Genomic DNA, 27,918 nt, shown 5'->3' on the forward strand with positions numbered 1-27,918 from the left:
AAATGCAAATCAAACCCACAATGAGATACCATCTCATACCAGTTAGAATGGCGATCATTAAAAAGTCAAAACAACAGGTGCTGGAGAGGATGTGGAGAAATAGGAACACTTTTACACCGTTGGTGGGACTGTAAACTAGTTCAACCATTGTGGAAAACAGTGTGGCGATTCCTCAGGGATCTAGAACTAGAAATACCATTTGACCCAGCCCTCCCATTATTGGGTATATACCCAAAGGATTATAAATCATGCTGCTGTAAAGACACATGCCTTTTTGCTTTCTTAATAGTGCGATTCAAAGAGCAAAAGTTTTTAATTTATATCAAATCCAGCATATCAGTTTTCTTTGAAACTGCTTTTTGTATCCCCCAAAATCTTTTCTGACCCCAAGGTCACAAAAGATTTTCTCTTATAGGTTTTACTTTTTTTATTTTTTTTTAAATGAAGGCAATTTATTAACAGAAAATACTTTGAGGAGTCTTGTTCACAGACGGCGACCACGGCAACCCCCATTCCTGTGAGTGCTGTCAGAGGGGATGGGGGTGGCGTCCTCAATCCTCCTGATCTTCATACCAAAGCAGACAAGGGCTCTGAGGGCCAACTGGGCCGCAGGTCCAAGGGTCTTGGTCCTATTTCCTCCTGTGGCCCGGAGTTGGATGTGTAGGGCAATGATACCCAGCTCCTTGCACCTCTGGGCCACATCCTGGGTGGCCAACATAGCAAGGATTCATCTCGGTCTGCCTTCACCTTCATCCCACCAGTCACATGGTGATGGTTTGTTTGCCAGAAAGATCCATGACATGGACAAAAGTGTCATTGAAGGATGCAAATACATAGCAGACACCAAATACATTCTCCCCTTCAGCCACCTGAGGTCTGAGGCTGATGACCTGTTCTTCCTTCTTTTCCTTCCCCTTTCGAGATGCCATTTCTGCACGTTGTCTCCAGACTCCACACTGGAAAGCTCTTATAGGTTTTACAGTTTTAGCTTTTATATTTAGGTCTACGATCCTTTTAAGCAAGGCTCATTTTTTTATCTATATGGAAACCTAGTTGTTTTAGCATGGTTTGCTGAAAATATTTTCCTTTCTCCATTAAATTGCCTTGTCAAAAATGAATTGACCATTTATGTATGGGTCTATTTCTGGACTTTACCCTATTCTACTGATTTATATGTGCAGCTCTTCTCCACCACCACACTGTCTTGTAGCTTTACTGTAAGCCTTAAAATCAGCTAATACAAGAATCTCAACTTTGTTCTTTTTGAAAATTGGTTTGGCTATTTTGGATTGTTTACATTTTCAGAGATTTAAAAATCAGCTTCTCAATTTCTATAAACTTCTTTGAGCATTACTTTTCTTGCTGGAAAAACAGATAATATAAATTTCCCAAGTTGTTGGGAAAGCAAAAAAGAGATAATAGTGTACCAAATATGATGGCATAATAGGCATTCGATTAATGTTAGCTTTCTCTTTCTCTCCCTCTCTTGGCCTTTAAATAAACAGGATCCAATCTAGCAATGCCCTAACATTTCACTAGTGGGTCAGTGGCCATAGGAAAAATATTACTACACCAAATGACTTTTATAAGTAAATATTTGTGTTTTTACTTGGATTCAATACCGAAATGCACTTGCCAAAGAAAGCAATTCAGCGTATTTACTAATAAACTGTTACAGGCCACATTTTAGGAAAGCATGAAACCACAGCCAGAACAAAAATTTAAGTATGTTTTCAAGTTCCATATAGCGCCTAATTACATTATTCTGTAATACTAACAGAAAATACTTCTCTAGAAGGTCACAATGTTCCATTATTCATATTGCTGCCACAAATGGAAAAAGTATTTTTGGTCACATTGTTTAAATATACATAAGACAAACAAAATGTGGCTACCCAATTCAACAATTAACATGTACTAATTTAAAACCCAAACCAATAAACAATCAAAAGCCTTTGAAGTATTTAAGTATAACCTAATTGATATCACTCCATGAAATAGAGAGGTATCAGTTTGCAAACACAGGCTACCAACAGGCAATTTTTGGTGAGCCACCAATGCTTTGTGGTAACCCACATCTATCAGATGAACTGATACTTAAAGAAAAACAATAATTTGCTTTCTTTTTCCATGACTATTCAATGGCCTCTTTTAGTATTTTTTTAAACATTAAAATGACTTCAAGCAATTTAACTATACTTGATTATTGAACAAATACATAAAATCTGCTGGTTAATTTTAAGGCAATTCAGCTGCTAAGTTTTTTACTGTCCTACTTTCTTTTTTCTTTTCTTTTTTTTTTTTTTTTTTTTGAGACAGAGCCTTCTTGCTTTGTCACCCAGGTTGGAGTGCAATGGCCTGATCTCGGCTCACTACAACCTCCCCTTCCCAGGTTCAAGCGATTCTTCTGCCTCAGCCTCCTGTGTAGCTGGGATTACAGGCATGTGCCGCCACACCCAGCCAATTTTTGTATTTTTAGTAGAGATGGGGTTTCACCATATTGGCCAGGCTGGTCTCAAACTCCTGACCTCAGGTGACCCACCCTCCTCAGCCTCCCAAAGTGCTGGGATTACAGGTGTGAGCCACCGTGCCCAGCCCTGGCCATATACTTTCTTAACAAGGAAGAAGCAAGGCCAAATCCTTTCTTTTCATGAAGATGAATGCATGACAAACCAGTAACTTTCATCTCTGTTAACTGAGCTGCATATAGAGACCTATCTCAAGACACACTAGAAATTAAGAAACTACAAAATGTTATTCCCCTTTTTGCCTTTTCTATTTGTCAAAAGCATTACCATGCTCATTTATGTAGGCTTGGCACCACCTGACTCCTCCCACTCTTTAGCCTGCATTTCAAGTTCTGTAAATATAACCTCTGTACTAGCATCATTGTATCTCTCTTTTCCACTCCTGCTGCTCCCATCTTAGTTCATGCTTCCCCTCATTTGATCAGCTCATCTTTGGCAGGATTTGCAATAATATACTAAGCTAGCTCCCCGCCCCTGCATCCTAGCACTCTCTGATTCATTCTCATCACTTTAGTGATCTTTCTGAAATCAGAAATTCAATCATGTCGCTTTTCAGCTTACCATTCAATGAATTTCTTCAAATGTTAAACACAGAATTGCCACACAACCAAGCAATTCCACTCCTAGGTATATATCCAAGAGAAGTGAAAACATGTCCACATAAAAATTGGGGGGCTGAGCACTCTGGCATGCACCTGTAATCCAAGCTACTCAGGAGGCTGAGGCAGGAGGATCACTTGAGCCCAGGAATTTGAGACCAGCCTGGGCAACACAGACCCCATCTCAAAACAAAACAAAAACGTGTACACTTGATCACAGCAGCATTATTCATAAAATGTAAAAGTGTAAACGAACTAAATGTCCACCAACTGACAAATGGATAAAGAAAATGTAGTACAAATATACCACACAACATTATTCGGAAACAAAAAAAGAGTGATGAACAGATAAATGCCACAGCAAGACGAGTACCGAAAACACTACCTAGGTGAAAGAAGCCGGATACAGAAGACTCCATATTATATCATTCTATTCACGTAAAATGTCCAGAATAGGAGATTCCAGAGACAAAAAGTAAATTGGTGGTTGCCTGGGGCTAAGGTAGCTGGTGAGAGTTTGGGAATAGGAGCAGCTGTGTCCAGTGTTTCTTTTGGGGGAAGCTTAAAATATTCTAAAATTAGATTGTGATAATTGTACAATTTGGTGAATAAACTAAAATTGTACACTCTAAATAGGAAAATTTGTGCCATGAAATATATCTCAACAAAATAGTTTTAAAAATCTCCGTAACTTCCTACACCCTTCCGCCTTTCCTGCCTCATCTTTTACCCTCCCCCGCCCACATAAGTCCTCTAACCCCTAAAGGATAAAATCTCCTGCATTAGCATGTGATAGCTACAAGAATGAGGTTCACCTTCCTACCCTTGCAGCTGTAGCCCCTGTGATCTTAAAGGAGGGATTCTGCCACCATGAGCTTCCATTGTAAAAATGGAGAAATATCTTACAAGGATATGAGATAATGACGTAAAACATAACATGCTTAGCACTGTGCCTGGCATGCGGTTAAGTGCTCAATAAGTGATGGTCATTCTCATCATTCCCAGAAGGAATCAAAGTATCCCTCTCCTCTGGGACACTTAGAAGGCTTGAAACACCTGGTCCACCTATTAAATGTCTGCATCTTTTCCAAAATGGGGGTCAAATGTCCCTCATCCCTTTCACATTCCTCAAGGTAGTAAGCCCCTCCAGGGTAGGGCCAGTGCCTATTCACCTGTGTGCCACCCCCTGCCAAGGCTTACCGCAATACCCAGTATTAAACTGCTTCAAGAAGTATACATTAATGATTACTATGACATATATAAACTAGAATATTGATTGTCAGACCCACAGTAGCCAAGACCCACAATAAGACCCACCTACGACCCACAATAGCCAAGATCAGGGTAAATGTGTTAATTATTTTAACTCTTTTACCTCCACTCCTCAGTAACAACCTCCAGTTTTTATTTATTTATTTGAGACCGAGTCTCGCTCTGTTGCCCAGGCTGGAGTGCAGTGGCTCCATCTTAGCTCACTGCAACCTCCAACTCCCAGGTTCCAGCGATTCTCATGCCTCAGCTTCTCGAGTAGCTGGGACTACAGGTACGTACCACCACACCCAGCTAATTTTTTTGTATGTCTAGTAGAGACTGGGTTTCGCCATTGTTGGCCAGGCTGGTCTCAAACTCCTGGCCTCAAGCGATCCACCCATCACAGCCTCCCAAAGTGTTGCGACTACAGGCATAAGCCACCACACCCACCCTCCAGTTAATATTTAGTTAAGTACAGGCAACATCCTAACTGCTCTAGAGATTATCTCATTTTATCCTCACTTGCAACAACCCTCTGTGGCAAGTACTATCATTTTATAGAAAAGAAAACTGAGGCTGAGAGGTATTTACTGGTACATTTATTTCAAATGAAAAAAATGAGGAAAAGAAAAACAAAATGCCTGTGTCCACCACTACAGTTCACTGAACTGAATACATTCTAAGGCTGTTTGAAAATGTCCATGACTTGCCTTTTTCCTTGCTACTAAGATAACGGAAATCATTGTTGTGCTAGACACACCTGGCTTGCCAGGACAGCCTTCTCCAGGAAACTCTCTAGCTTTGGGCGACCTCACCCTCCACCATGACATCTCCTCCCTGCCTTTATCCTAGCTAGCCCTTGATTCATTCTTATCAACCATTTTTCTGAAATCAAAAATTCCAACCATGTCACTCTTCAGCTTACCATTCAATGAATTTCTTCAAACGCTAAAATAGAGTTGCCACACAACCTGACTTCCTTTAGAATAAACTAGAATTCTAGGCCAATACATGGATCAGTAAGACTAGATATTCCTTACTCTGGTCTCACATTGGAGCAAAACAAAGAGAAAAGGGACACAGCCAATTTTAAAGCTTTCCAAGTCACACTAAGGATTCCCAGGACCTCCGCATGAATCCAGGAAGTGCTGAAATCAGATTTTCCTCAAAGTGTCCTCTGGCAAATCCATAGTTTGAGGCCTGGCCACTGTCACATGAGCAACATCAATTTGGTCAAGAGGTCCCCGGCCTGCCGGTGCAAGCCTTCGGCATTCAAGAAGAGTAAGTTGTAACAGAACTCTGAGGGCAATGACGGTGCTTCTGCTTCTGTTTTGTGTTTGTTTGTTTGTTTGAGACGGAGTTTCGCTCTTGTTGCCCAAGCTGGGATGCAATGGCAGGATCTTGGCTCACCGCAATCTCCGCCTCCCGGGTTCAAGCCATTCTCCTGCTTCAGCCTCCCAAGTAGCTGGGATTACAGATGTGCACCACCATGCCCGGCTACTTTTTTGTATTTTTAGTAGATGGGGTTTCGCCATGTTGGCCAGGCTGGTCTCGAACTCCTGACCTCAGGTGATCTGCCTGCCTCAGCCTCCCAAAGTGCGCAGACTACAGGCGTGAACCAGCGTGCCCGGCCTAGTGCTTCTATGACCCACACTTGCAGGACTCATAAATTCTCAAACCACAGGGAAGCAGCCCCTGGAAGTCTGACTTTTCTCATCTCCTAAAATCTTATTTTCCTTGGGAAATTGAAAACAGACATAACCTCCCATCCAGTCCAGGGTGACAAGCCCAAGCTGAGGACATCGGCTCTGTGGAGACCAGAACGATTTAAAGTCTCCTCTGTTGATCAGACACTATGCCTTCTAGTCTCACTAACAAGAAATGTGTGGCTGATTCATGCTCATGGGCACTAAGACAGATTATCCATACATACAAGGAAAATGAACAACACAGCACTTGAACTGAGTGGATAAAGAAAGCCAGAGCATCTAATAAATCTGATAAAACTTAAAAATAAATCCATAAAATAAGCAAAACCCATTAATGACGCATTCACATAAAACTAACGGAACATGCCATTCATAAAATGTAATATTCTTCACTCCTTTTTAATTTCCTGCAATAAGGCTTTGGCACTACCCCTTAAACCAACATCATCCCTCTACTTGTTTAAATACAAAAGTGCTCTCTGGTTTATGTTTCTCAGTTGACTATTCCCAAATATTTTTAATACTACTTTATTATTAAGATCTACTGACAGTAACTTACATTCCCAGATGAAATTAAAAGTTGGTATAAGTCCCCAGAACACAAGGATACATGATCAAACATGTGAACGGGCAGAAATCTACTTTACTTGGAGTTTTTCAGTTAAATACTAATTCATTCAGTTAATAAACACACTCTAAGAAGCAAATATGGGCAGAGAAGAGTCTACACAATTCTCAGCAATACATGTCATTCATTTAACAATAATTATTGTATGCCTCCTCTAAACCAGGGGTTAAGGGATCAACAGTGAACACAACAGCCTTCGGTTCTTATGAAGTTTACATTCCAGGGAGAAGGAACAATCAAGTAAAGAAGCCAACTACAAATTTCAAATGGTGAAACATGCTATTAAGAAAAATGATGTGATAAAGAATAAACAGAATACCTAGGAACTTCTTAAATGCTAACAGGGTTACTAAGGAAAAAAGACCTATCAATGTCAAACTTTACAGATGAACTAGGCAATGTATGTAGTGGCAGTGGCAGGAATAACAATAGCGGTCAAAAAGAAGTGTAAAAATGTGACAGGAATAAAGAAAAAGAAAGGAACAAGGGCTTAAAGAGTGGAAAAAAGAGAAGTGGATGTGTAACAAAACAAGTAAGGGCCCACTGTGCCCATCACTCAGACCTGCCTTCCACGAAGAGAGAGACACGGGTTTTAATTTTTGCTGTTGTTTTCAGATCCATGAGCTTAATTTATCAGTTCAAACCATACTAGAAATCACCTATTCTTCCATACTATGATACAAAATAAATAGAGCTTTAAAAACCCGAATAAACAGGTAAAATATAACTGCTTTTCTTCTTTTTTTTGAGAAAAGGTCTTGCTCTGTCACTGTCATCCGGGCTGGAGTGCAGTGGTGTGATCACAGCACACTGCAGCCTCAACCTCTAGGCTCAAGCCACCCAAGTAGCTGGTACCACAGGTGTACGCCACCACACCCAGCTAATATATGTATTTTTTGCAGCAATGAGGTCTAACTATGTTGCCCAGGCTGGTGTCGACCCTCTTGGGCTCAAGTGATTCTCCCACCTCAGACTCCCAAAGTGCTGGGATTATAGGCATGAGCCACTGTGCCTGGCCTAGAATTGCTTTTCTTAAGACAGTAATGGGGCAAGAGTGTTTATAAATAAATGTATCTCTTCCTACAGGACAAAATCATACGGTAAGTTTCTTTTTTTTTTTTTTTTTTTTGAGACGGAGTCTCGCTGTCTCCCAGGCTGGAGTGCAGTGGCCGGATCTCAGCTCACTGCAAGCTCTGCCTCCCGGGTTTACGCCATTCTCCTGCCTCAGCCTCCCGAGTACCTGGGACTACAGGCACCCGCCACCTCGCCCGGCTAATTTTTTGTATTTTTAGTAGAGACGGGGTTTCACCGTGTTCGCCAGGATGGTCTCGATCTCCTGACCTCGTGATCCGCCCGTCTCGGCCTCCCAAAGTGCTGGGATTACAGGCTTGAGCCACCGCGCCCGGCCGGTAAGTTTCTATTAAGATTCAAGCTTCAAGGAGAAAAGATCCTTGAAGAAGACTTTTTTAAGCGACCACTCCCTAAAGTACAGGCTTAAGAAAGCTATTTAACTCAGCTATACAACACCTGTGCTAAACACGAGTGATTAAAATAGTCATCTTACAGCAAACTAGTGGGAAAATAACCCTGGTGAACCCTGGAAGCAAAACACTTTAGGTATAAGACAACCAAACAGAGAAGGACTCACAGAAGCTGCTGTGCGTTCACCATGGCTTCCCTTCAGTCTGTGCCAAGCCAGAGTATGAAATTATCAAGATGGACCAGGTGTGGTGGCTCATGCCTGTAATCCCGGCACGTTGGGAGGCCAAGGTAGGTGGATCGTTTGGACCCTGAGTTCAAGACCAGCCTGGGCAACATGGTGAAACCTCATCTCTACAAAAAATACAAAAGTTAGACAGGTGTGGTGGTGCATACCCACAGTCCCAGCTACTCAGGAGGCTGAGGTGGGAGGATCTCCTGAGCTCTGGAGGTCGAGGCTGTGGTGAGCCGTGATTGCACCACAGCACTCCAGACTGGGTGACACAATGAGACCTTGTCTCAAAAACAACAAAAACCCACAAGGAAATTATAAAGATGTAGCGGAAAGCCTGCATTGGCCTTCTCTTCCTGTCTGTATCTTCCACCAAACCTCTTAACTATATTACCACAGGCTGCCATTCCCTGAGTCTCTATCTCCATTTTGAAATACCAGAAAAGCAAGCAGCCAATGAGGTTTAAAGAGTTCCAGAACCTCACTACCCAGAGACAACAGGAAGCAACACATTCACTGTAGAAGAGCGTCCACCTTCATCGTCTCAAAGACAACTCAGACTAAAGCCTCCCTTGCTTCTTCTCTCTTCTGCCCTCTCTCTCAGCCCAACAGGACAACTCCCTTAGTTCACAGATGGGAAAAAGTTTGAAATTTCTCAAATATGCCCATTTATTCCACTCTAACAGGTCAGACTTTTATCACCTCACAATCACAGTACTGCTAGTTTCCTCTGCTCCAAATTCATTCTGCCAGAACAATCATACTAAAATTTCATTTACTAGGTTGGTGCAAAAGTAACTGCGGTCTTTGCCAATTTTTTTTTTAAATGGCAACCTAATATATTACATCAATTCCCTGTTGAGGGCAGTGAAATGTCTTATGCTTCTCTATTTGCCCGCTGACTGACCCAAAGCTCAATAAATATTTGTTGCTTGAAACCATCCCATGATCACCCACCAGCCTATGCCTAGTGAGCCCTGGAAGCAATAGATTTTTAAGGCAGAGGTGTTGAATATGCAGAATGCATGTGAAAAAGTCAACAGTCAACTCAAACACCTCCAAGATAAAATGGAATATCTCTAAGACATTTCACAGTTCTGACTCCACCTAAACCAGCCTCTCTGCACTGAAATTAGGATGTCTGGGTTCTAACCCCAGCTCCGCCACTTCTGGCTATTTAACCTCTCTGCGCTTCAATTTACTCCTCATGAAATCCAACTTGGCTTTTGTCAAGTTCTTCTTCCATCCTACCTGACTATTCAATCCCAAGCCATTCTACAAAGGTCAGTAAGAGTCTTACTGAATGACCTCAGCCCATCCCTTCAGTCACTTAATATACAAACCTACAGCAAGAGTCTGAATCATTCATTTCAACTTATACCTGAGATCGTACATTACCTTGCCTCATTTAATTACTCCACATGTATATGACGCACCCCTACCAATGTTCCACGCATGAGAGACAGAGTGACACTATTCACTGCCTCACGTGGTCTTGAGTAGCACAATAATATTAATATCAACAACCACTGGCTGGGTGCAGTGGCTAAAGCTTGTAATCCCAGCACTTTGGGAGGCTGAGGAGGCCAGATCACCTAAGCCCAGAAGTTTCAGACCAGCCTGAGGAACACGGCAAAACACCGTCTCTATCAAAAAATACAAAAATAGCTGAGCATGGTGGCGCACACCTATAGTCCCAGCTACTTGGGAGGCTGAGGTGGGAGGATCACTTGAGCCCAAGGAGACGGCGGTTGCAGTGAGCCGAGATCCCACCACTGCACTCCAGCCTGGGTGACAGAGAGAGACCCTATTTCAAAAAATAAAAAAACAACTATTATAAGTGTGGCGCACTGGCTCATGCCTGTAATCCTGGCATTTTGGGAGGCTGAGGCAGGAGGATCGCTTGAGCCCAGGAGTTAAGAGACCAACCTGGACAACATAGGGAGACCCTGCCTCTATAAAAAAAAGTTAGTTAATTAAAAATAAATAGAAATAAAACAAAATACATTTAAAAACTTTAAAATCCAGTTATTATGACTACCGTTTACTGTATACATAAAGCGCCAGGCACTGTGCTAAGTAGCTTATGTATTTTTCTGTCCTTTACTTTTCTTAATACTTTCAGGTAAATTTCTTTTTACCACCACTTCGTAGTTGAGAAAGAGACTTTACCCAAAGCTACAAAATTAGCAAGGATGGGCGAGAAGAGCGAGAGTGGATAATTCAAACTCAGCTCTGTCTACCTCCAAAGCCCCTTCTTCTTATTATTTTTTTTTTAAATAAGGGTCTCACTTTGTTTCCCAGGCTGGTCTCCAACTTCTGATCTCAGGCAAGCCTCCCAACTCGGCCTCCCAAAGTGCTGGGATTACAGGCCTGAGCCACTTGGCCCAGCTCAAAGCCGTTTCTTAACTACATGACATTGCCTAGTAACTACTGTGGTCATTTCATATCTAGGTGTTAAGTCTTCTCTCTGAACTGCAAGCTGTTAACAGTAATAAAACAAAAGTGGCTGTTTAGTCGCTTCCAAAATAACCCATTCCTAAGTGATCCATATTCAAGCCTGTACACGAATTCACTAATTTAATCCTCCCAACGACTCTATGAGATAGTAATAATTACTACTACCAATTTCCAAATAGGAATCAGGCACAGAAAAGTTAAATAACTTGCGTCAAATCACTTGACTGTAAGTGCTGAATTCAGAGGTGAAATGTTAACTGATAAGCTGTTTCATTTATTGACTCACTCTCAACAACTTTTATTAAGCACTCTTTCAGGGGCTGGGGATGGGGCAGTGACTAAACTAGAAAACATCCCTGCTCTCATGGAGCTTACAATCTTATTCCTCAATGTTTTCATTCAAAGACACAATCCTAAATCCTCTTAAATACCCTAAGATTACCACACAAAAACATCACATTTGGGTAACAAAAATTAATACCAAAGAAGGAGCATGGGACTTGACCCCAGAAAACCTAGGTTAAATCCCTAATTTTGCCATTTGTGAGCTGTGACCGTGGGCAAATTCCTTCACCTGACTCCATTTCATAGCCTGTAAAAAGATTATTTCGCACAATGAAGACCATATACGCTCAATAAACGAGTTTCCTCTCCCCTCCCCGCCATACAGTGACTTCATAATTTGTGCCGTCACTGAGCACGTGTTAAAGGACTACGCAGAGTTCCATTAAGGACTGAACGTGAACAACTTCTTACTTTTCAGCGCAGTTCTCTCCAGATCATCACCCCTCTGTCTCTAAGTTCAGGCCCCAGAGTACTCTGACTCAAATCAGGTGGCAAGTCGGAAATGACAGCAACTCGCATCAGGACCTGGCGGTGTCTATGAAATGCTCCAGGTGACCTTCTGCAGAAGGCACTTTGATTTCCGCGGGGGAGCAGCGTGGCCTCCTAAGCCGGTACCCCGCGGCGTGCCGGGGGATGCACCACCCAGGAGGAGAACCCGGCGGCTCCGGCAAGAGGGTGTGCCTCGACACTGGCTTCCACTCAAGAGCTCTGCGACCGTCCTGCCACCTGCCAACCCCGACCACCTCCTCGGGGCTGCAACTCCACCCCGCACCCGGGCGGCTGCTCCGGCTCCTCGGGTCTATGTGCGCCGCCCGAGTGACCGCCCGCCTGGGAACTGGCGGCTCGCCCTGGCCTGAGGGGCCGGAAAAGGCCGAGCGGCCTGACCTCCCGTGGGGCTTTCCTTCCTTCCTCCGGGGCAGCGCAGCCTGGAGCCAACAGCTCGGCTACCTGCCGGGCCCGCAGGGGCGAGAAGCCCCTTACCTATCTTCACGACCGCATCCGCCAGGCACCGGTCCCACTTCCTGCCGAGCTCCGACTCCGACATGTTCCCCACCCGCGCCTCCAGCTTTCCTCTCGGCCGGCCCCGGCGCTCCGACCCCTTCAAGTCTCGCGAGAGCTGGAAACAAGTCCTAGGTCACGAAGGCCGGCGCAGACGTTCCAGATATCGCGAGATGATCCGCTGCTTCCATCCCTTCCGGTTTTTTTCAGTTGGTTGTCAAGGTGACGAGTTGCCTGGAAGCTCGAGGTGACCCTGACCTTGGGGCTGCGCCTATGGGTTGCAAAGCTGACAGTTTCCTAGGCGTCACCCCGAGCCGTTTCCAGGCCTTTCCTCCGCACCAAAGTGCGACATTGGCCCTGGAAATCCCCCGGGCAAGAGAGGGGGCACAGACTTGATTTATTCGCTAATTCGCTAACGTACTCACCTTCACTTTCCCTACTCACTCATTCGTTCGCTGGTTTCTTGCATTGGAATTCCCGCCTGAACCTCTAACACCGAAACTGCTCTGGGAGAGGTCACCTACCGCCAAATGAAATGGACGCTTTTCTGACCTCTGTACTGCATTCCACACAATTGTCCCTCCCTCTGATCCTCCCCGGCTCCTCTTCTATTCGTTTCACTCCCGGTAACGCTACTCTTTCCTCTTCTCCCCATCTGCTGTTGTCTTTTGGTTTCCTCCAGGGCTATCTTTTCTCTGCCCGCTGTTTAAGGAATGTTGGTTCGCAAGCTTACATCAATTCTCTTTTCACTCTACAGACTCTCCCTGAGTAATTGCAAACACTGCCAAATTGTATCTCCAGGTAAAACGTCTACCTCAGGCCTCCTATCCACGTATATATTTACACACACACACACACACACACACACACACACACACGGTGCCTTCTGTATCTATGGGCTTTGCATCCATGGATTTAACCAACCATGGACCAGAAATATTTTTAATCAAATAAAAAATAATACAAAATTTAAAATTCAATGCAACTATTTACGTAGCATTTACATTGTATTAGGTATTATAAGTAATCTAGAGATGATTTAAAGTATATGGGAGCCAGTGCAGTGGCATGCACCTATAGTCCCAGCTACTTGGGAAGCTGAGATGGGAGGATTGCTTGAGACTGGGAGTTCGACTTTATCTCTCAAAAAAAAAAAAAAAAAAAAGTAATTTTTAAAAAGGGTATGTGAGAATATGTGTAGGTCGTATGCAAATACTGTGCCATTGTATATATGGGACTTGAGCATCCTGCATTTTGGTAACTGCAAGACCCTGAAACCAAATGCCTACAGCTATCAAGAAAGATTGTATATCCAGCCTACTGGCTAGTGTCATTGATTTTAGTCTTCCATCCTACCAACAAATACAAATCTGACCATGTTATGCCTCTGATTAGAAGCTGTCAGTGAAGGCCGAGAGCAGTGGCTCACACCTGTAATCCCAACATTCTGGGAGGCTGAGGCGGGAGGATTGCTTGAGGCCAGTAGTTCAAGACCAGCCTAGGCAGCATAGTGAGACTCCTGTCTCTACAAAAAAATTTAAAGAATTAGCCAGGCTAATGTGATGTGCACCTTTAGTCCCAGTTACTTGGGAGGCTGAGGTGGGAGGATCACTTGAGCCCAGAAAGTAGAGGCTACATTGAGTCATGTTCATGCCACTGCACTGCAGCCTGGGCATCAGAGTGAGAACCTATTGCAAAAAAAGAAAAGAAAAGAAAAGAAAAACTGTCAATAACTCCCATTCATACACCAGATCTATCCAAGCTTCAACACTGCACTGATTCTACGAAGCCTAGGCAGATAGAGCTTAGAGCTGCCTTCCCCTTCTTATTGTCCCACTAGTCTGCCTACCCACATTGAATTCTCTACCTAGTACTGAAACATCTGGTTGTAGAAGTTATCTGCTAGTAGAACTAGAAGTTGCCGCTTCGTCTTCATACTTGCAGTCAGAGCACAATGCCTTGCATAGTAGGGTCTTCTACGAAGTATTTGTTGAACTGAATTGGATTTATTCACCTATTTATTTGTTTATTTATTTATTGAGACAGAGTCGTGCTCTGGCGCCCAGGCTGCAGTGCAGTGGTGCGATCTCGGCTCACTGCAACTTCCGCCTCCTGGGTTCAAGCAATTCTTCTGCCTCAGCCTCCCAAGTAGCTGGGATTACAGGCACCTGCCACCATGCCTGGCTAACTTTTTGTATTTTTTTAGTAGAGATGGGGTTTCGTCATATTGGCCAGGCCGGTCTTGACTCCTGGCCTCAAGTGATCCGCCCACCTCGGCCTCCCAAAGTGCTGGGATTACAGGCATCATTCACCTATTTATTATTTGTAACTTTGACAGCAAAATTCTGTTGTACCAGACCTTGCTATGACAGCCTCTTCCTTCAAGATAACTTCTTTTTTTTTTTTTTTTTTTTTTTTTTTTTGAGACGGAGTCTTGCTCTGTCGCCCAGGCTGGAGTGCAGTGGCCGGATCTCAGCTCACTGCAAGCTCCGCCTCCCAGGTTTACTCCATTCTCCTGCCTCAGCCTCCCGAGTAGCTGGGACTACAGGCGCCCGCCACCTTGCCCTGCTAGTTTTTTCTTTTGTATTTTTTAGTAGAGACGGGGTTTCACCGTATTAGCCAGGATGGTCTCGATCTCCTGACCTCGTGATCCGCCCGTCTCGGCCTCCCAAAGTGCTGGGATTACAGGCTTGAGCCACCACGCCCGGCTCCTTCAAGATAACTTCTATGACCACCCTTCCCTTCTACTAGTTCTCAATTTTTTTAAATTATTATTATTATTATTATTATTATTATTATTATTTTGAGACAAAGTCTTGCTCTGTCACCCAGGCTGGAGTGCAATGGTGTGATCTCAGCTCACTGCAACCTCTGCCTCCCAGGTTCAAGCGATTCTCCTGTCTCAGCCACCTGAGTAGTTGGGATTACAGGCATGTGCCACCACCCCCAGCTAATTTTTGTATTTTTAGTAGAGATGGGGTTTCACCATGTTAACCAAGCTGGTCTCGAACTCCTGACTTCAGGTGATCCACCCGCCTTGGCCTCCCAAAGTGCTGGGATTACAGGCATGAGCCATCGTGCCCAGCCCTATTATTCTTATTCTTTAAATTTTTCTTTGCTTTTCCTTTTTTACAGAGGTGAAGTTTTGCTATGCTGCCCAGGCTGGTCTTGAACTCCTGGGCTCAAGCCATCCTCCCACTTTGTCCTCCCAGAGTGCTAGGATTATAGGCATGAACCACCATGCCCGGCCCCTTCTCCTAATTCTCATCAGAGCCACTTATCAGATGATTTATGTTTTTAATGATTATTTGTAATTTTAATAATTATTTGTGTGTCTTTTGGATTTTGACTGTGAGCAAATTGAGAATGGAGGCTGTGCCATTTCTGTATCCCTAATGCTTAGCAGAGGGCTTGGTATATATTGGGTTCTCAATAAATGCTTGTCGAATGGACATAAAAATGAATAAATACATGAACAAATGATTTAATTAATCAGAAAGAGAAAAAGTCCCTGTTCTGGGGAAACTGTATAGTGTAACGTTTGTGTTGAAAAAGAAAAGGAAAATAAACTTAACTAAAATACCTGTGACATGGCTGGGTGCAGTGGCTCATTCCTGTAATCCACTTTGGGAGACCGAGGCAGGAGGATCACTTGGGCCCGGGAGGTCAAGGCTGTAGTGAACCGTGATGGTGCCACTGCACTCCAGACTGCGCGACAGAGCAAGACCCTCTCTCTAAATAAATAATACCTACGGCGTGTCATAAATAGCTCCAGGCACTTTGCATAACTTCATTTATTCTCACAGCAGGTTGAGATTAGTATCTTCGTTTTCACATTTGGAAACTGAGTCTCTGAGAAGTTAAACAACACAGAAGATGCACAAAGCTCCACATCGTCTAGATTTAAAACTGACAAAGGCATTTTTATTGGATTCAACAGAGTTGTAAACTCTTGCAAAAGGTAGAGAGCATAATACAAAAGCAATCGGAGGCAGATGCGATAGCATGAATCTGGAGCCAGGCTCTCTGGGCGCAGATCCCAGCTTTCCCATTTCCTAGCCTTCTTTCTATTGTTCTCTTTCCCCACCATTCCTTCCCCAATACAATGTTCTGTTCACTGCTATATCCCTAGCCCTATAAGATTATCTCACACATAGTGTCTGCTTGATAAATATTTATTGGTTGAATAAAATGAATGAAAACGCTGGCGTTTTTGTTCTTCTTGAAGAACAAAGATTAATACAAGTGGGGAAAAATATTTTTTTAAAAAAAACCAGCAACACACTCATTATAAACTAAGTTACATTCAAAATGATTAAAAATAGGTTTTTCATTGCTGGGGTTACAAACATGGAAAGGAGGAAAGCCAGAAAGAACTCTGTGCTGTTGGATTGGAATTGAAGGTGTCAGTATGACCTCATGATATTTAATATAATAAAGATAAGAAAGTACTCAGAGGATGATAGTGACATGTCAAAGTATTTCATTTATTTATGTTATTTAGAGACAAAATCTCATTCTGTTGCTCAGACTGGAGTGCAGTGACACTATCATAGACCACTGTAGCCTCGAACTCCTGGGCTCAAGCAATTCTCCCACCTCGGTCTACCAAGTAGTTAGGACAACAGGCACATACCACCTGGCCTGCTAAATTTTTTTTTATTATAATTGTTATTATTAGAGACAGAGTCTCTAGCTGTCACCCAGGCTGGATTGCAGTGGTGTGATCTTGCCCAATGCAAGCTCCACCTCCCAGGCTCAAGTGATCCTCCTACCTCAGCCTCCCAAGTAGCTGGGACTACAGGCGCACACCATCACACCTGGCTGATTTGTGTATGTTTTGTAAAGATGGGGTTTCACCATATTACCCAGGCTGGTCTCAAACTCCTGGGCTCAAGCAGTCTTCTCACCTCAGCCTTCCAAAGTGTTGAGGTTATAAGTGTGAGCCACCGCGCCCAGCCCAAACTGATTTAGTAACTACAAACTGCCTAAAATAGTGCTTGGCTTCTAATTGGAATTCTGTAATTCATTATTATTGTAGCACTGCTCTTAATTGTCTGGAACAGGTTTCACAAAGATAGTTTACATTTCAAATGAGTAAAGACAGACTCCTGTAAGAGGAAGAGAGCTAACATCTTTTTACACTGTCTTGAAGAAAAATAAAAAACCAAACACTGTCACTTAAATAGGCTAGACTTTAGCCTCAACTGGTTAATCAACTAAACATAAACTCTTTGTTTAGTCTACTAGGTCGTAAATTCAGCTTCCTTAACATCGCAGATTGGAATGTTCTATACCACAGCACCTGCATAAATAAAGGTCTTTTAGATGCCAGTGATTTTCTTCATGGTTTTTCTTCAATTAAAAACTAATTTCTTAGGCTGGGTGCTGGCTCACGCCTGTAATCTGAGCACTTTGGGAGGCCAAGGTGGGAGGATCACTTGAGCCCAGGAGTTCAAGACCAACCTGGGCAACATAAGGAAACTCTGTCTCTATAAATAATAAAAACAGGTAGCTGAGTGTGGTGGTGCACACCTGGAGTACCAGCTAGATAGGAGACTGAGGCAGGAGGATCACTTGAGCCCAGGAGGTCAAGGTTGTAGTGAGCTGTGATCATGCCACAGCTTTCCAGTCTGGGTGACAGAGTAAGACCCTGTCAAAAAAAAAAAGAAAAGAAAAAAACTCTAACTCCTCTCTTAAAGAAGAGTCACTTTTTTGTCGTTGTATTTCATATCTTCTTTTTCCAAGAGGGGTCCTATATCATTTTGTCCCTTCAGGAATGTGTTCAGAGTCAAAAATCTACTACACAGCTGCTTTGTTTGGTTCCAAAGCCCAGGGACCCCCTTCCCTTTTTAATGTATGTGTATGTATGAAATATTCCAAGCATTCAGAAAAGTGCTAGGAACATAGCCAGGTGCGGTGGCTCACGCCTGTAATCCCAACACTTTGGGAGGCCAAAGTTGGAGGATCTCCTGAGTCCAGGAGTTCGAGACCAGTCTGAACAACATAGTGAAACCTTGTCTCTACAAAAAAAATCAAAAAATGAAGCGGGAGGATAGCTTGGAGGCAGGAGGATACCTTGAACCAGGAGGTTGAGGCGCAATGAGCCGTGATCACATCACAGCACTCCTGCCTGGGTGACAGAGTGAGACCCTGCCTCAAAAAATAATAATTAATTAATTAATTAATTAAAAATTAGTCGGGTGTAATGATGGGAGGCTGAGTCCAGAGGATTGCTTGAATAAAGGAGTTCAAGGTTGCAATGAGCTATGATCACGCCACTGCACTTCAGCCTGAGCAACAGAGCTTGACCCTATCTCAAAAGAAAAGAGCTGAAAACATAAATACAGCTTAACAAATTGTTTTTTTTTTGTTGTTTTTTTTTTATTTGAGAGGGAGTCTCGCTCTGTCACCCAGGCTGGAGTGCGGTGGCCAGATCTCTGCTCACTGCAAGCTCCGCCTCCCGGGTTTACACCATTCTCCTGCCTCAGCCTCCCGAGTAGCTGGGACTACAGGCGCCCGCCACCTCGCCCGGCTAGTTTTTTGTATTTTTTAGTAGAGACGGGGTTTCACCCTGTTAGCCAGGATGGTCTCGATCTCCTGACCTCGTGATCCGCCCGTCTCGGCCTCCCAAAGTGCTGGGATTACAGGCTTGAGCCACCGCGCCCGGCCAACAAATTGTTGTAAAATGAACATTACTAGCACCCCAGAAGCCCCTTCTCTGCACGTCCTTCACCAGATCCAAACTGCTCCCCGCTTGCCAAGGGAGGATAGCATAACCACTATCTCGACTTTTTTTTGCCCAGACAGAGTATATCACTTTGTTGCCCAGGTTGGAGTGCAGTGGTACAATCAAGGCTTACTGCAGCCTCGAAGCCTCCTGCCTCCAACTCCCAAGTAGCTGGGGCTACAGGCACGTGCCAGCATGCCTGGCTAATTTTTTGCTTTTTACTTTTTGTAGAGACAGGGACTTGCTATACTGCCCAGGCTGGTCATGAACTCCTGGGCTCAAGTGATCCTCCCATCTCAACCTCCCAAAGTGCTGGTATTATAGAAGTAAGCCACAGCACCTGGTATATCTTGACTTTCATGTTATTCATTTCCTTGTTTTTCCTCTAGTGTTACTACCTGGTTATATATCCTTTAAAAATGTAGTTTAATTTTGCCTAATTTTGAACTTTGCTTTACTAGAATCATACAGTCTATATGTTATGGTATTCAGCTTCTTCTCCTCATTAGTATCCATGCTTTTGTATGTAATTATAGTTCGTTCTTTTTCATTGCTATATCATATTCCATTATATTCTGTCCATGATGTATTTAGTCTACCGTCCATGGATATTTGGGTTGTTTCTAGCTTGAGCCTTTTTTTTTTTTTTTTTTTTTGAGTCTGAGTCTCCCTCTGTCGCCCAGGCTGGAGTGCAGTGGCGTGACCTCGGCTCACTACAACCTCCACCTCCCAGGTTCAAGCGATTCTCCTGCCTCAGCCTCCTGAGTAGCTGGGACTACAGGCGCCTGCCACCATGCCCAGCTAATTTTTGTATTTTTAGTAGAGACGGGATTCAGCTATGTTAGCCAGGCTGGTCTCAAATTCCTGACCTCAAGTGATCCGCCCGCCTTGGCCTCCCAAAGTGCTGGGACTGCAGAGGTGAGCCACTGTGCCTGGTCCCAGCTTGAGACTATTGCCAACAAGTCTTCTCATTCTTCTGTGAATATCCCGATACACATTGGGATTTATATATATACAGACAGGGTCTCATTCTGTTACCCAGGCTGCAGTGTAGTGGCATAGTAGGCCTACTGCAGCCTCGACCCCTCAGGCTCAGGCAATCCTCCTACCTCAGCCTCCTGAGTAGCTGGAACCACAGGTGGTGCATGCCACCATCCCTGGCTAATTTTTGTATTTTTTTGTGGAGACATGGTTTTGCTATGTTGCCCAGGCCGGGCTCAAATTCCTGGGCTCATGGGATTCACCATTCTCAGCCTCCTAAAGTGCTGGGATTACAGGTGTGAGCCACCACGCCCAGCTCAACTGGCATATATTTTTATAGAATGTGTAAGTCAGGAGGGCAATAGGGTATGCATACTTCAGCTTCACTTGGTACTGCCAAACTTTATCCCAAAGTGATTGTACCATTTACATTGTCTCCAGCAGCATAGGACCATTCCCTTTACTCCATGTCCTCACCAACAGTTGGGTTGTGATGATACTTTAGTATTGTTGCCAGTCTGGTAGGTGTATAGTACTATCTCACTGGGGTAGTGCTTGCTCCTTCCTGTGAGTGAGCTACTAGTCATGTACTCTGAATATATAATGTAGCAGGACTGGGGGATTCCAATCAAATCAAAGGGGCCCTGAAAGAGAAGGGAAATTGACAAAGACATTTTGCTAAAGTAATGCCTTGCCAACTTGAGGAAGGTATGCTGGGTTAAATAGTGTCCCCCCAAATTTATGTCCTTCCTAGAACCTCACAATGTGGCCTCATTTGGAAATAGGGTTGTTGAAAATGTAATTAGTTGGCCAGGTGTGATGGCTTATGCCTGTAATTCCAGCACTTTGAGAGGCCAAGGCGGGCGGATCACCTGAGGTCAGGAGTTCGAGACCAGCCTGGCCAACATGGCGAAACCCCGTCTTTACTAAAAATACAAAAAAGTAGCCGGGTGTGGTGGTGCACACCTGTAATCCCAGCTACTTGGGAGGCTGAGGCAGAAGAATAGCTTGAACCCGGGAGGCGGAGGTTGCAGTGAGCCAATATCCTGCCATGACATCCCAGCTTGAGCAACGAGAGCGAAACTCCGTCTCAAACAAACAAACAAACAAAAACAAAACAGAAACAGAAGCACTGTCATTGCCCTCAGAGTTCTGTTACAACTTACTCTTCTTGAATGCCGAAGGCTTGCACCGGCAGGCCGGGGACCTCTTGACCAAATTGATGTTGCTTGTAATTCCAGCTACAAGGGAGGTTGAGGCAGAAGAATCCAGGAGGCAGAGGTTGTAGTGAGCCGAGATTGCATCACTGCACTCCATCCTGGACGACAAAAGTAAAACTCTGTGTCAAAAAAAAAAAAAAAAAAAAATGTAATTAGTTAAAATTAGGCCAGGCGCTGTGGCTCACTCACACCTATAACAGTTTGGCAGGCCAAAGTGAGAGGATCACTCGACTCCAGGAGTTTGAGACCAGCCTGGGCAATATAGTGAGACCTTGTTTGTACAAAACATTTTAAAAATTAGCCAGGTATGGTGGTGCATGCCTATAGTCCCAGCTTCTTGGGAAGCTGAGGTGGGAGGATCATTTGAGCCCAGGAGGCAGAGGTTGCAGTGAGCTAAGATCACACCACTACTACTGCACTCCAGCCTGGCGAGAGTGAGACCCTGTCTCAAAAAAAAGAAAAAGAAAAAAAAAAAAAGGTTAGCTCATACTGGAGTGACATGCACACTAAACCAAAAAGACTGGTGTCCCTATAAGAAAAGAAGAAAAGACACAGAAACAGACACAGAGAAGATGGCCCTGTGACAACACAGGCAGACAATTTGGCTTATGTAGCTATAAGCCAAGGAAGACCACGAATCACCAGCAAGCACCAGGCGCCAGGAGAAAGGCATGGAACAGATGCTCTCTCTGAGTCCCCCTAAAGGAATCAGTCCTGCTGACACCTTGACTTTGGCCTTCCAGCCTTCGGAACTGAGAAACACTATAATTCTGTTGTTTCAAAGCCACCCAGTTTGTGATCCTTTGTTATGACATCATGAGAGAACTAATACAGCAGGGAGCACACTGGATTAGAGATCATGAGAGCTGTACCCCAGTCTCGTCTCTGCTGTTAACTGCTGGTTCTACACATGTAGCCACGCCTGTCTTGTTAGGTGGGCCTTTCTGTGGACTCACCTCTTTAGATTTATTTTTATTTTTTATTTTTTTTAGTCAGAGTCTCACTCTGTTGCCCAGGCTGGAGTGCAGTGGCGTGATCTTGGCTCACTGCAACCTCCACTTTCCAGGCTCAAGCAATTTTCCCACCTCAGCCTCCTGAGTACCTGGGATTATAGGCATAAGCCGCCACCACACCCGACTTTTTTTTTTTTTTTTGTAGAGACCGGATTTTCTCATGTTGCCCAGGCCAGACTCAAGTGATACCCCTGCCTCAGTCTTCCAAAGTGCTGGAGTTATAGGCGTGAGCCACCAAGCCCAGCCTCTTCAGATTCCTGTATGCACCGCATAATGACGTTTCTGTCATCTGCAATCTAATGATGGTCCCATAAGTTTATAATACTGTATTTTTACTGTACTTTTCTATGTTTATATATGTTTATGGCCGAGCATGGTGGCTCATGCCTGTAATCCCAGCACTTTGGGAGGCCAAGGCGAGTGGATCACCTGAGGTCAGGAGTTCGAGACCAGTCTGGTCAACATGGTGAAAATCCATCTTCACTAAAAATACAAAAATTAGCCAGTTGTGGTGGTGCATGCCTATAATCCCAGCTATTCAGGAGGCTGAGGCAGGAGAATCACTTGAATCCAGGAGGTGGAGTTTGCAGTGAGTAGAGATGGTGCCATCGCACTCCAGCCTGGGTGACAGGCTGGACAAACAAACTGTATTTATACTGTCCTTTTTCTGTGTTTAGACATGTTAAGGTACCCTCTTACTATTGTGCTACAATTGCCTGCAGTATTCAGTACAGTAACATGCTGTACTGGTTTGTAGCCTAGGAGCAATAGGCTCTGCCATGGTGTAGCTGTGTAGTAGGCTCTACCATGAAGCACACTCCATGATGTTTGCATGACGACAAGGTCCCCTAACAGTGCGTTTCTCAGCATGTATCCCTGTGTTTAAGTGACTCACGACTGTGCTTGCTGCCTCCTCTTGGACCTTCCAGCCTAAGGCTGGGAAGGGCTCCCACTGTTACTAACTCTAGGGTACTGCATCATTCCTCATTGCTTGTAAATAGCCCTTTTATTAAACTCTCAACCATTTTTCCCCTTTATTTATCTTTTTTTTTTTTTTGAGATGGAGTCTTACTTCATCACCCAGGCTGAAGTGCAGTGGCACAGTCTTGGCTCACTGCAACCTCCACCTCCCAAGTTCAAGTGATTCTCCTGCCTCAGCCTCCCGAGTAGCTGGGACAGCAGGTGCACGCCACCATGCCTGGCTAATTTTTTTTGAATTTTTAGTAGAGACAGGGTTTCACCTTGTTGGCCAGGCTGGTTTTAAACTCCTGACCTCAGTTGATCTTCCTGCCTTGGCCTCCCAAAGTACTGGGATCACAGGTGTGAGCCACCGCACCCGGCCTATCTTTCTCTCTCTCTCTCTCTCTCTCTCTCTCTCTCTCTTTCTCTGTACTGAGACAGGGTCTCACTTTATTGACCCAGATTGGAGTGCAGTGGTGCAATCTTGGCTCACTGTAGCCTCAACCTCCCTGGCTCAAGTGATCCTCCCACTTCAGCCTTCCAAGTAGCTGGAACCACAGGTGCAAGCCACCACCCCAGGCTAATTTTTTTATTTTAATTTTTTGTAGAGACTGGGTCTCCCTATGTTGCCCAGACTGGTCTCGAATTCCTGGACTCAAGTGATCATCCTGCCTTGGCCTCCCAAAGTGCCAGGATTACAAGTGTGAGCCACTGTGCCCTGCCTCTCCTCCCTTTCCTTTGCATTTTAAAATATTTATTAATTTATATATTTATGTTTCTTCTCCCATGCCCTTCAGGAATGAATACTTCCCAGTTTGAATGTGCCACCTGCTTCCTGCCAGGACCCTGACTGCTACATCTATGAGAGGTCCTTTCCCTGTCCCATTCCCTCCCTAGCCCCACTCCCCTCTGTTTCCTTCATGTTGCATACCACAATTTCCAATTATCTCCTCTATTTGTTACTCCTCCCACACCCGCTGTTTCTCCCACTAGATTGTAAGCTCCATGAAGGCAGGGACTTCATCAGTTCTGTTACTATTATATTCCTAGTTCCTTGCAGTGTCTGGTACATTGTAGGCATTTAATCAATATTTCTTGAATGAATGAATTGGGAGCAGGAATTCTTTATTTTTCACATCTTTAGTATTAGCCATGGCAGGTATTCAGTGGCGCTTAACTGATGTAGTTTTTTGGTTTGATTGTTTGTTTTTTGAGACAGTCTTGCTCTGTCACCCAGGCTAGAGTACAGTGGTATGATCTCGGCTCACTGCAACCTCTGCCTCCCGAGTTCAAGCGATTCTCCTGCCTCAGCCTCCCAAGTAGCTGAGATTACAGGCACACACCACCACACCCAGCTAATTTTTGTATTTTTAATAGAGACAGGGTTTCACCATGTTGGTCAGGCTGGTCTTGAACTCCTGACCTCAAGTGATCCACCCATCTTGGCCTCCCAAAGTGCTGGGATTACAGGCATGAGCCATTGTGCCCAGCTTCAACTGATGTTCTGTGTTCTCACATGGCCCTACCCTTGAGCTCAGAAGGTCTCAGTGTAGGACACAAGCTTGAAAGTTAGAACCAAAGTGGGTTTAAATGTGGCCTCATGTACAGTATGTGTTTAAATTACCCTTAGAGAGAGTTTGAGCTGAGGAAATGCTTGGAAAGGTGTGTTTGATGGTGGAATTTTCACATTTACCCACATTTAAGGGTGCACATAAATAGATTTGTGAGACAGCATAAGTTTGAGGCAAAGAGCATCACTGAATTAGTTTGGATTTAAGTATGTGAGCTTTAGAGTGAGTCAGCGAAAGTTTAAACATTATATCTTGAGGACAGGTGCAGTGGCTCACACCTGTAATCCCAGCAGTTTGGGAGGCCGAGGCAGGTGGATCGCTTGAGCTCAGGAGTTCCAGACCAGCCTGGGCAAGATGACAAACCCCCCTCTCTACTAAAAAGCACAAAAATTAGCCAGGCATGGTGGTGTGTCCCTGTAGTCCCAGCTACTTGGGAGATTGAGGTGGGAGGATCGCTTGAACCCTGGAGGTGGAGGTTGAAATGAGCTGAGATGGTGCCACTGCACTCCAGCCTGGGTGGCAAAGCCAGAGCCTGTATCAAAACAAACAAACAAAAAACAACAGTAAAGCTTGAGTATGAATACTTCAAAAGCCAGCCCAAACCCTGTATATGTGTATATGTGTCTACAACAGGGCAATCGTAGGCTTTTTTTTTTTTTTTTTGAGATGGTCTCACTCTGTTGCCCAGGCTGGAGTGCAGTGGCACAATCACGGCTAACTGCAGCCTTGACCTCCCAGGCTCAGGTGATCCTTCTGCTCAACCCTCCAAGTAGTTGGAGCTACAGGCACGCACTATCATGCCTGGCTAATTTTTGTATGTTTTGTAGAGACAGGGTTTCTCCATGTTGCTCAGGCTAATTTTGAATTCCTGGGCTCAAGGGATCCTCCGGCCTTAGCCTCCCAAAGTGCTGAGATTGCAGGCATAAGCCATTGCAGTCAAGTTAGCTTTGATTTTTACCTGGATTATGTGAACTCAGCCATGATGGAGTAACTGGCTGTCACTTGCCTGGTTCTGTTTGGTTAATTAAAAATTAGAGCCTCCGCTCGGTGACTCACGCTTGTAATCCGAGCACTTTGGGAAGCCAAGGTGAGTGGATCACTTGAGGTCAGGAGTTCCAGACCAACCTGGCCAACATGGTGAAAACTTGTCTCTACTAAATATAAAAAAATTAGCCAGGCATAGTAGTGCACGCCTGTAGTACCAGCTACTTGGGAGGCTGAGGCAGCAGAAGTGCTTGAACCCCGGAGGCGGAGGTTGCAATGAACTGAGATCGCGCCACTGCACTCCAACCTGGCTGACAGAGCAAGACTCACATTAAAAAAAAAAAAAAAAAAAAAAAAAAAAGGGGCCGGGCGCAGTGGCTCACGCCTGTAATCCCAGCACTTTGGGAGGCCAAGGCGGGTGGATCATGAGGTCGGGAGATCGAGACCATCCTGGCTAACACAGTGAAACCCTGTCTCTACTAAAAATACAAAAAAAAAAAAAAAAAAATTATCCGGGCGTGGTGGTGGGTGCCTGCAGTCCCAGCTACTCGGGAGGCTGAGGCAGGAGAATGGCGTGAACCCGGGAGGCAGAACTTGCAGTGAGCCAAGATCGCACCACTGTACTCCAGCCTGGGCAACAGAGCAAGACTGGGCTCGGCGGCTCATGCCTGTAATCCCAGCACTTTGACAGGCTGAGGTGGACGGATTGCTTGAGCCCAGGAATCCAAGACCAGCCTGGGCAACATGAGAAACCCTGTCTCTACAAAAAATAAACATTAGCTGGGAGTGGTGGCACATGCCTGTGGTCACAGCTACGCAGGAGGCTGAGGTGGGAGAATTGCTTGAGCCTAGGAGGTGGAAGCTGCAGTGAGCTATGATGGCACCACTGCACTCCAGCCTGGGTGACAGAGCAAGACACTGTCTCAACAACAACAACAACAAATTAGAAAGCCAGGCACCGTGGCATGTGCCTGTAGTCCTAGCTACTCAGGAAGCTGAGAGACAGGAGGATTGCTTGAGCCCAGGGGTTTGAGGTTGTAGGGAACTTCGATCACATATGTGACTGCACTCCAGCCTCAGCAACCCAGCAAGATTCCATCTCTAAAAATACATACATACATACATAAATACATAAAATAAATAAAAATTAGAGTGGCCAGGCACAGTGGCTCATACCTGTAATCCCAGTGTTTTGGGAGGCCGAGGTGGGCGGGTCACTTGAGGTCAGGAGTTTGAGACCAGCCTGGCCAAGGTGGTAAAACCCCATCGCTATTAAAAATACAAAACTTAGCCAGGTATGGTGGCATGTGCCTGCAATCCCAGCTAACTCAGTTGGCTGAGGCGAGAGAATAACTTGAATCCAGAAGGCAGAGGTGCAGTGAGTCAAGATTGCGCCACTGCACTCCATAAAAAAAAATATGTATTTTTTGGGACAGAGTCTCACTCTGTCTCCCAGGCTGGAGTGCAGTAGCACATTCTCAGCTCACTGCAACCTCAACTTTCTGGGCTTAAGGGATCCTCCCACCTCAGGCTCCTGAGTAGCTGGGACTACAGGTGCACACCACCATACACAGCTAATTTTTAAATTTTTTTAAATGCTTTTTGTAGAGACAGGGTTTCACTTTGTTGCCCAGGCTGGTCTCGAATTCCTAAGCCCTAGCAATCATGCCACTTCAGCCTCCCAAAGTGCTGAGGCTACAGTTATAGAAAATAATTCTAAACATGGGGTTCAAGTAGGGGGAAGGGCATTCTTGGCAAGAAATAGGTTGGGTGCCTCTTCTTGGTTTTTTTCCATCTTACAGAGGAAGGGTAGGTATCTCAGTTCTGAAGTGGCACTTAGGTCTATCTGCTTCTAAAGCCACACCTTTACCTGGGAGGTGGATGGATGGGTTTCAGAGGGTCTGTCCACGAATCCCTGAAACTCCATGCAAATCTTATATATGAGTGCATATCGTGTTTGCTTTGACTCCATAGCTTTCTTCAGCTTCTCAAAGGGACCCAGATGCAAAGGTACAGACCCATTGACTGGGAGCCAAATACAGGTCTTGGGAGGATGCCAGTCCCTCCAGCAGAGGGCAGTGGCGCTCACATTCAGCGACCTCCTTGACCTTGTAATACTGGTTATCAAGAGCTTGGAGAGGTTGAGCCGGGTAGACCTGAGCCAAGGGCACCAAAAGACAACTCAGACCTTCCCCTTCCCTTCCTGTTGGGTTGGTTTTGAAATCCCAT

The 27,918-nt window shown here is 44.7% G+C and overlaps 1 protein-coding gene and 1 pseudogene across 1 annotated transcript in view; both read right to left on the reverse strand.

Annotated features, from left to right (window-relative positions):
- Positions 1-12,335, reverse strand: part of MICOS10 (mitochondrial contact site and cristae organizing system subunit 10) — a 31,375-nt gene extending 19,040 nt beyond the window's left edge. Inside the window, exon 1 of the mRNA XM_007980253.3 lies at positions 12,213-12,335. Coding sequence (XP_007978444.1) covers positions 12,213-12,276 — 64 coding nt within the window. The 5' untranslated portion in view covers positions 12,277-12,335. The remainder of the gene's footprint in view (positions 1-12,212) is intronic.
- LOC103225474 (small ribosomal subunit protein uS11-like) lies at positions 423-7,845 on the reverse strand (annotated as a pseudogene).
- Positions 12,336-27,918: the final 15,583 nt, after the last annotated feature.

The sequence above is a fragment of the Chlorocebus sabaeus genome, chromosome 20 (genome assembly GCF_047675955.1).
Source record: "Chlorocebus sabaeus isolate Y175 chromosome 20, mChlSab1.0.hap1, whole genome shotgun sequence".
Taxonomy (NCBI): Eukaryota; Metazoa; Chordata; class Mammalia; order Primates; family Cercopithecidae; genus Chlorocebus; species Chlorocebus sabaeus.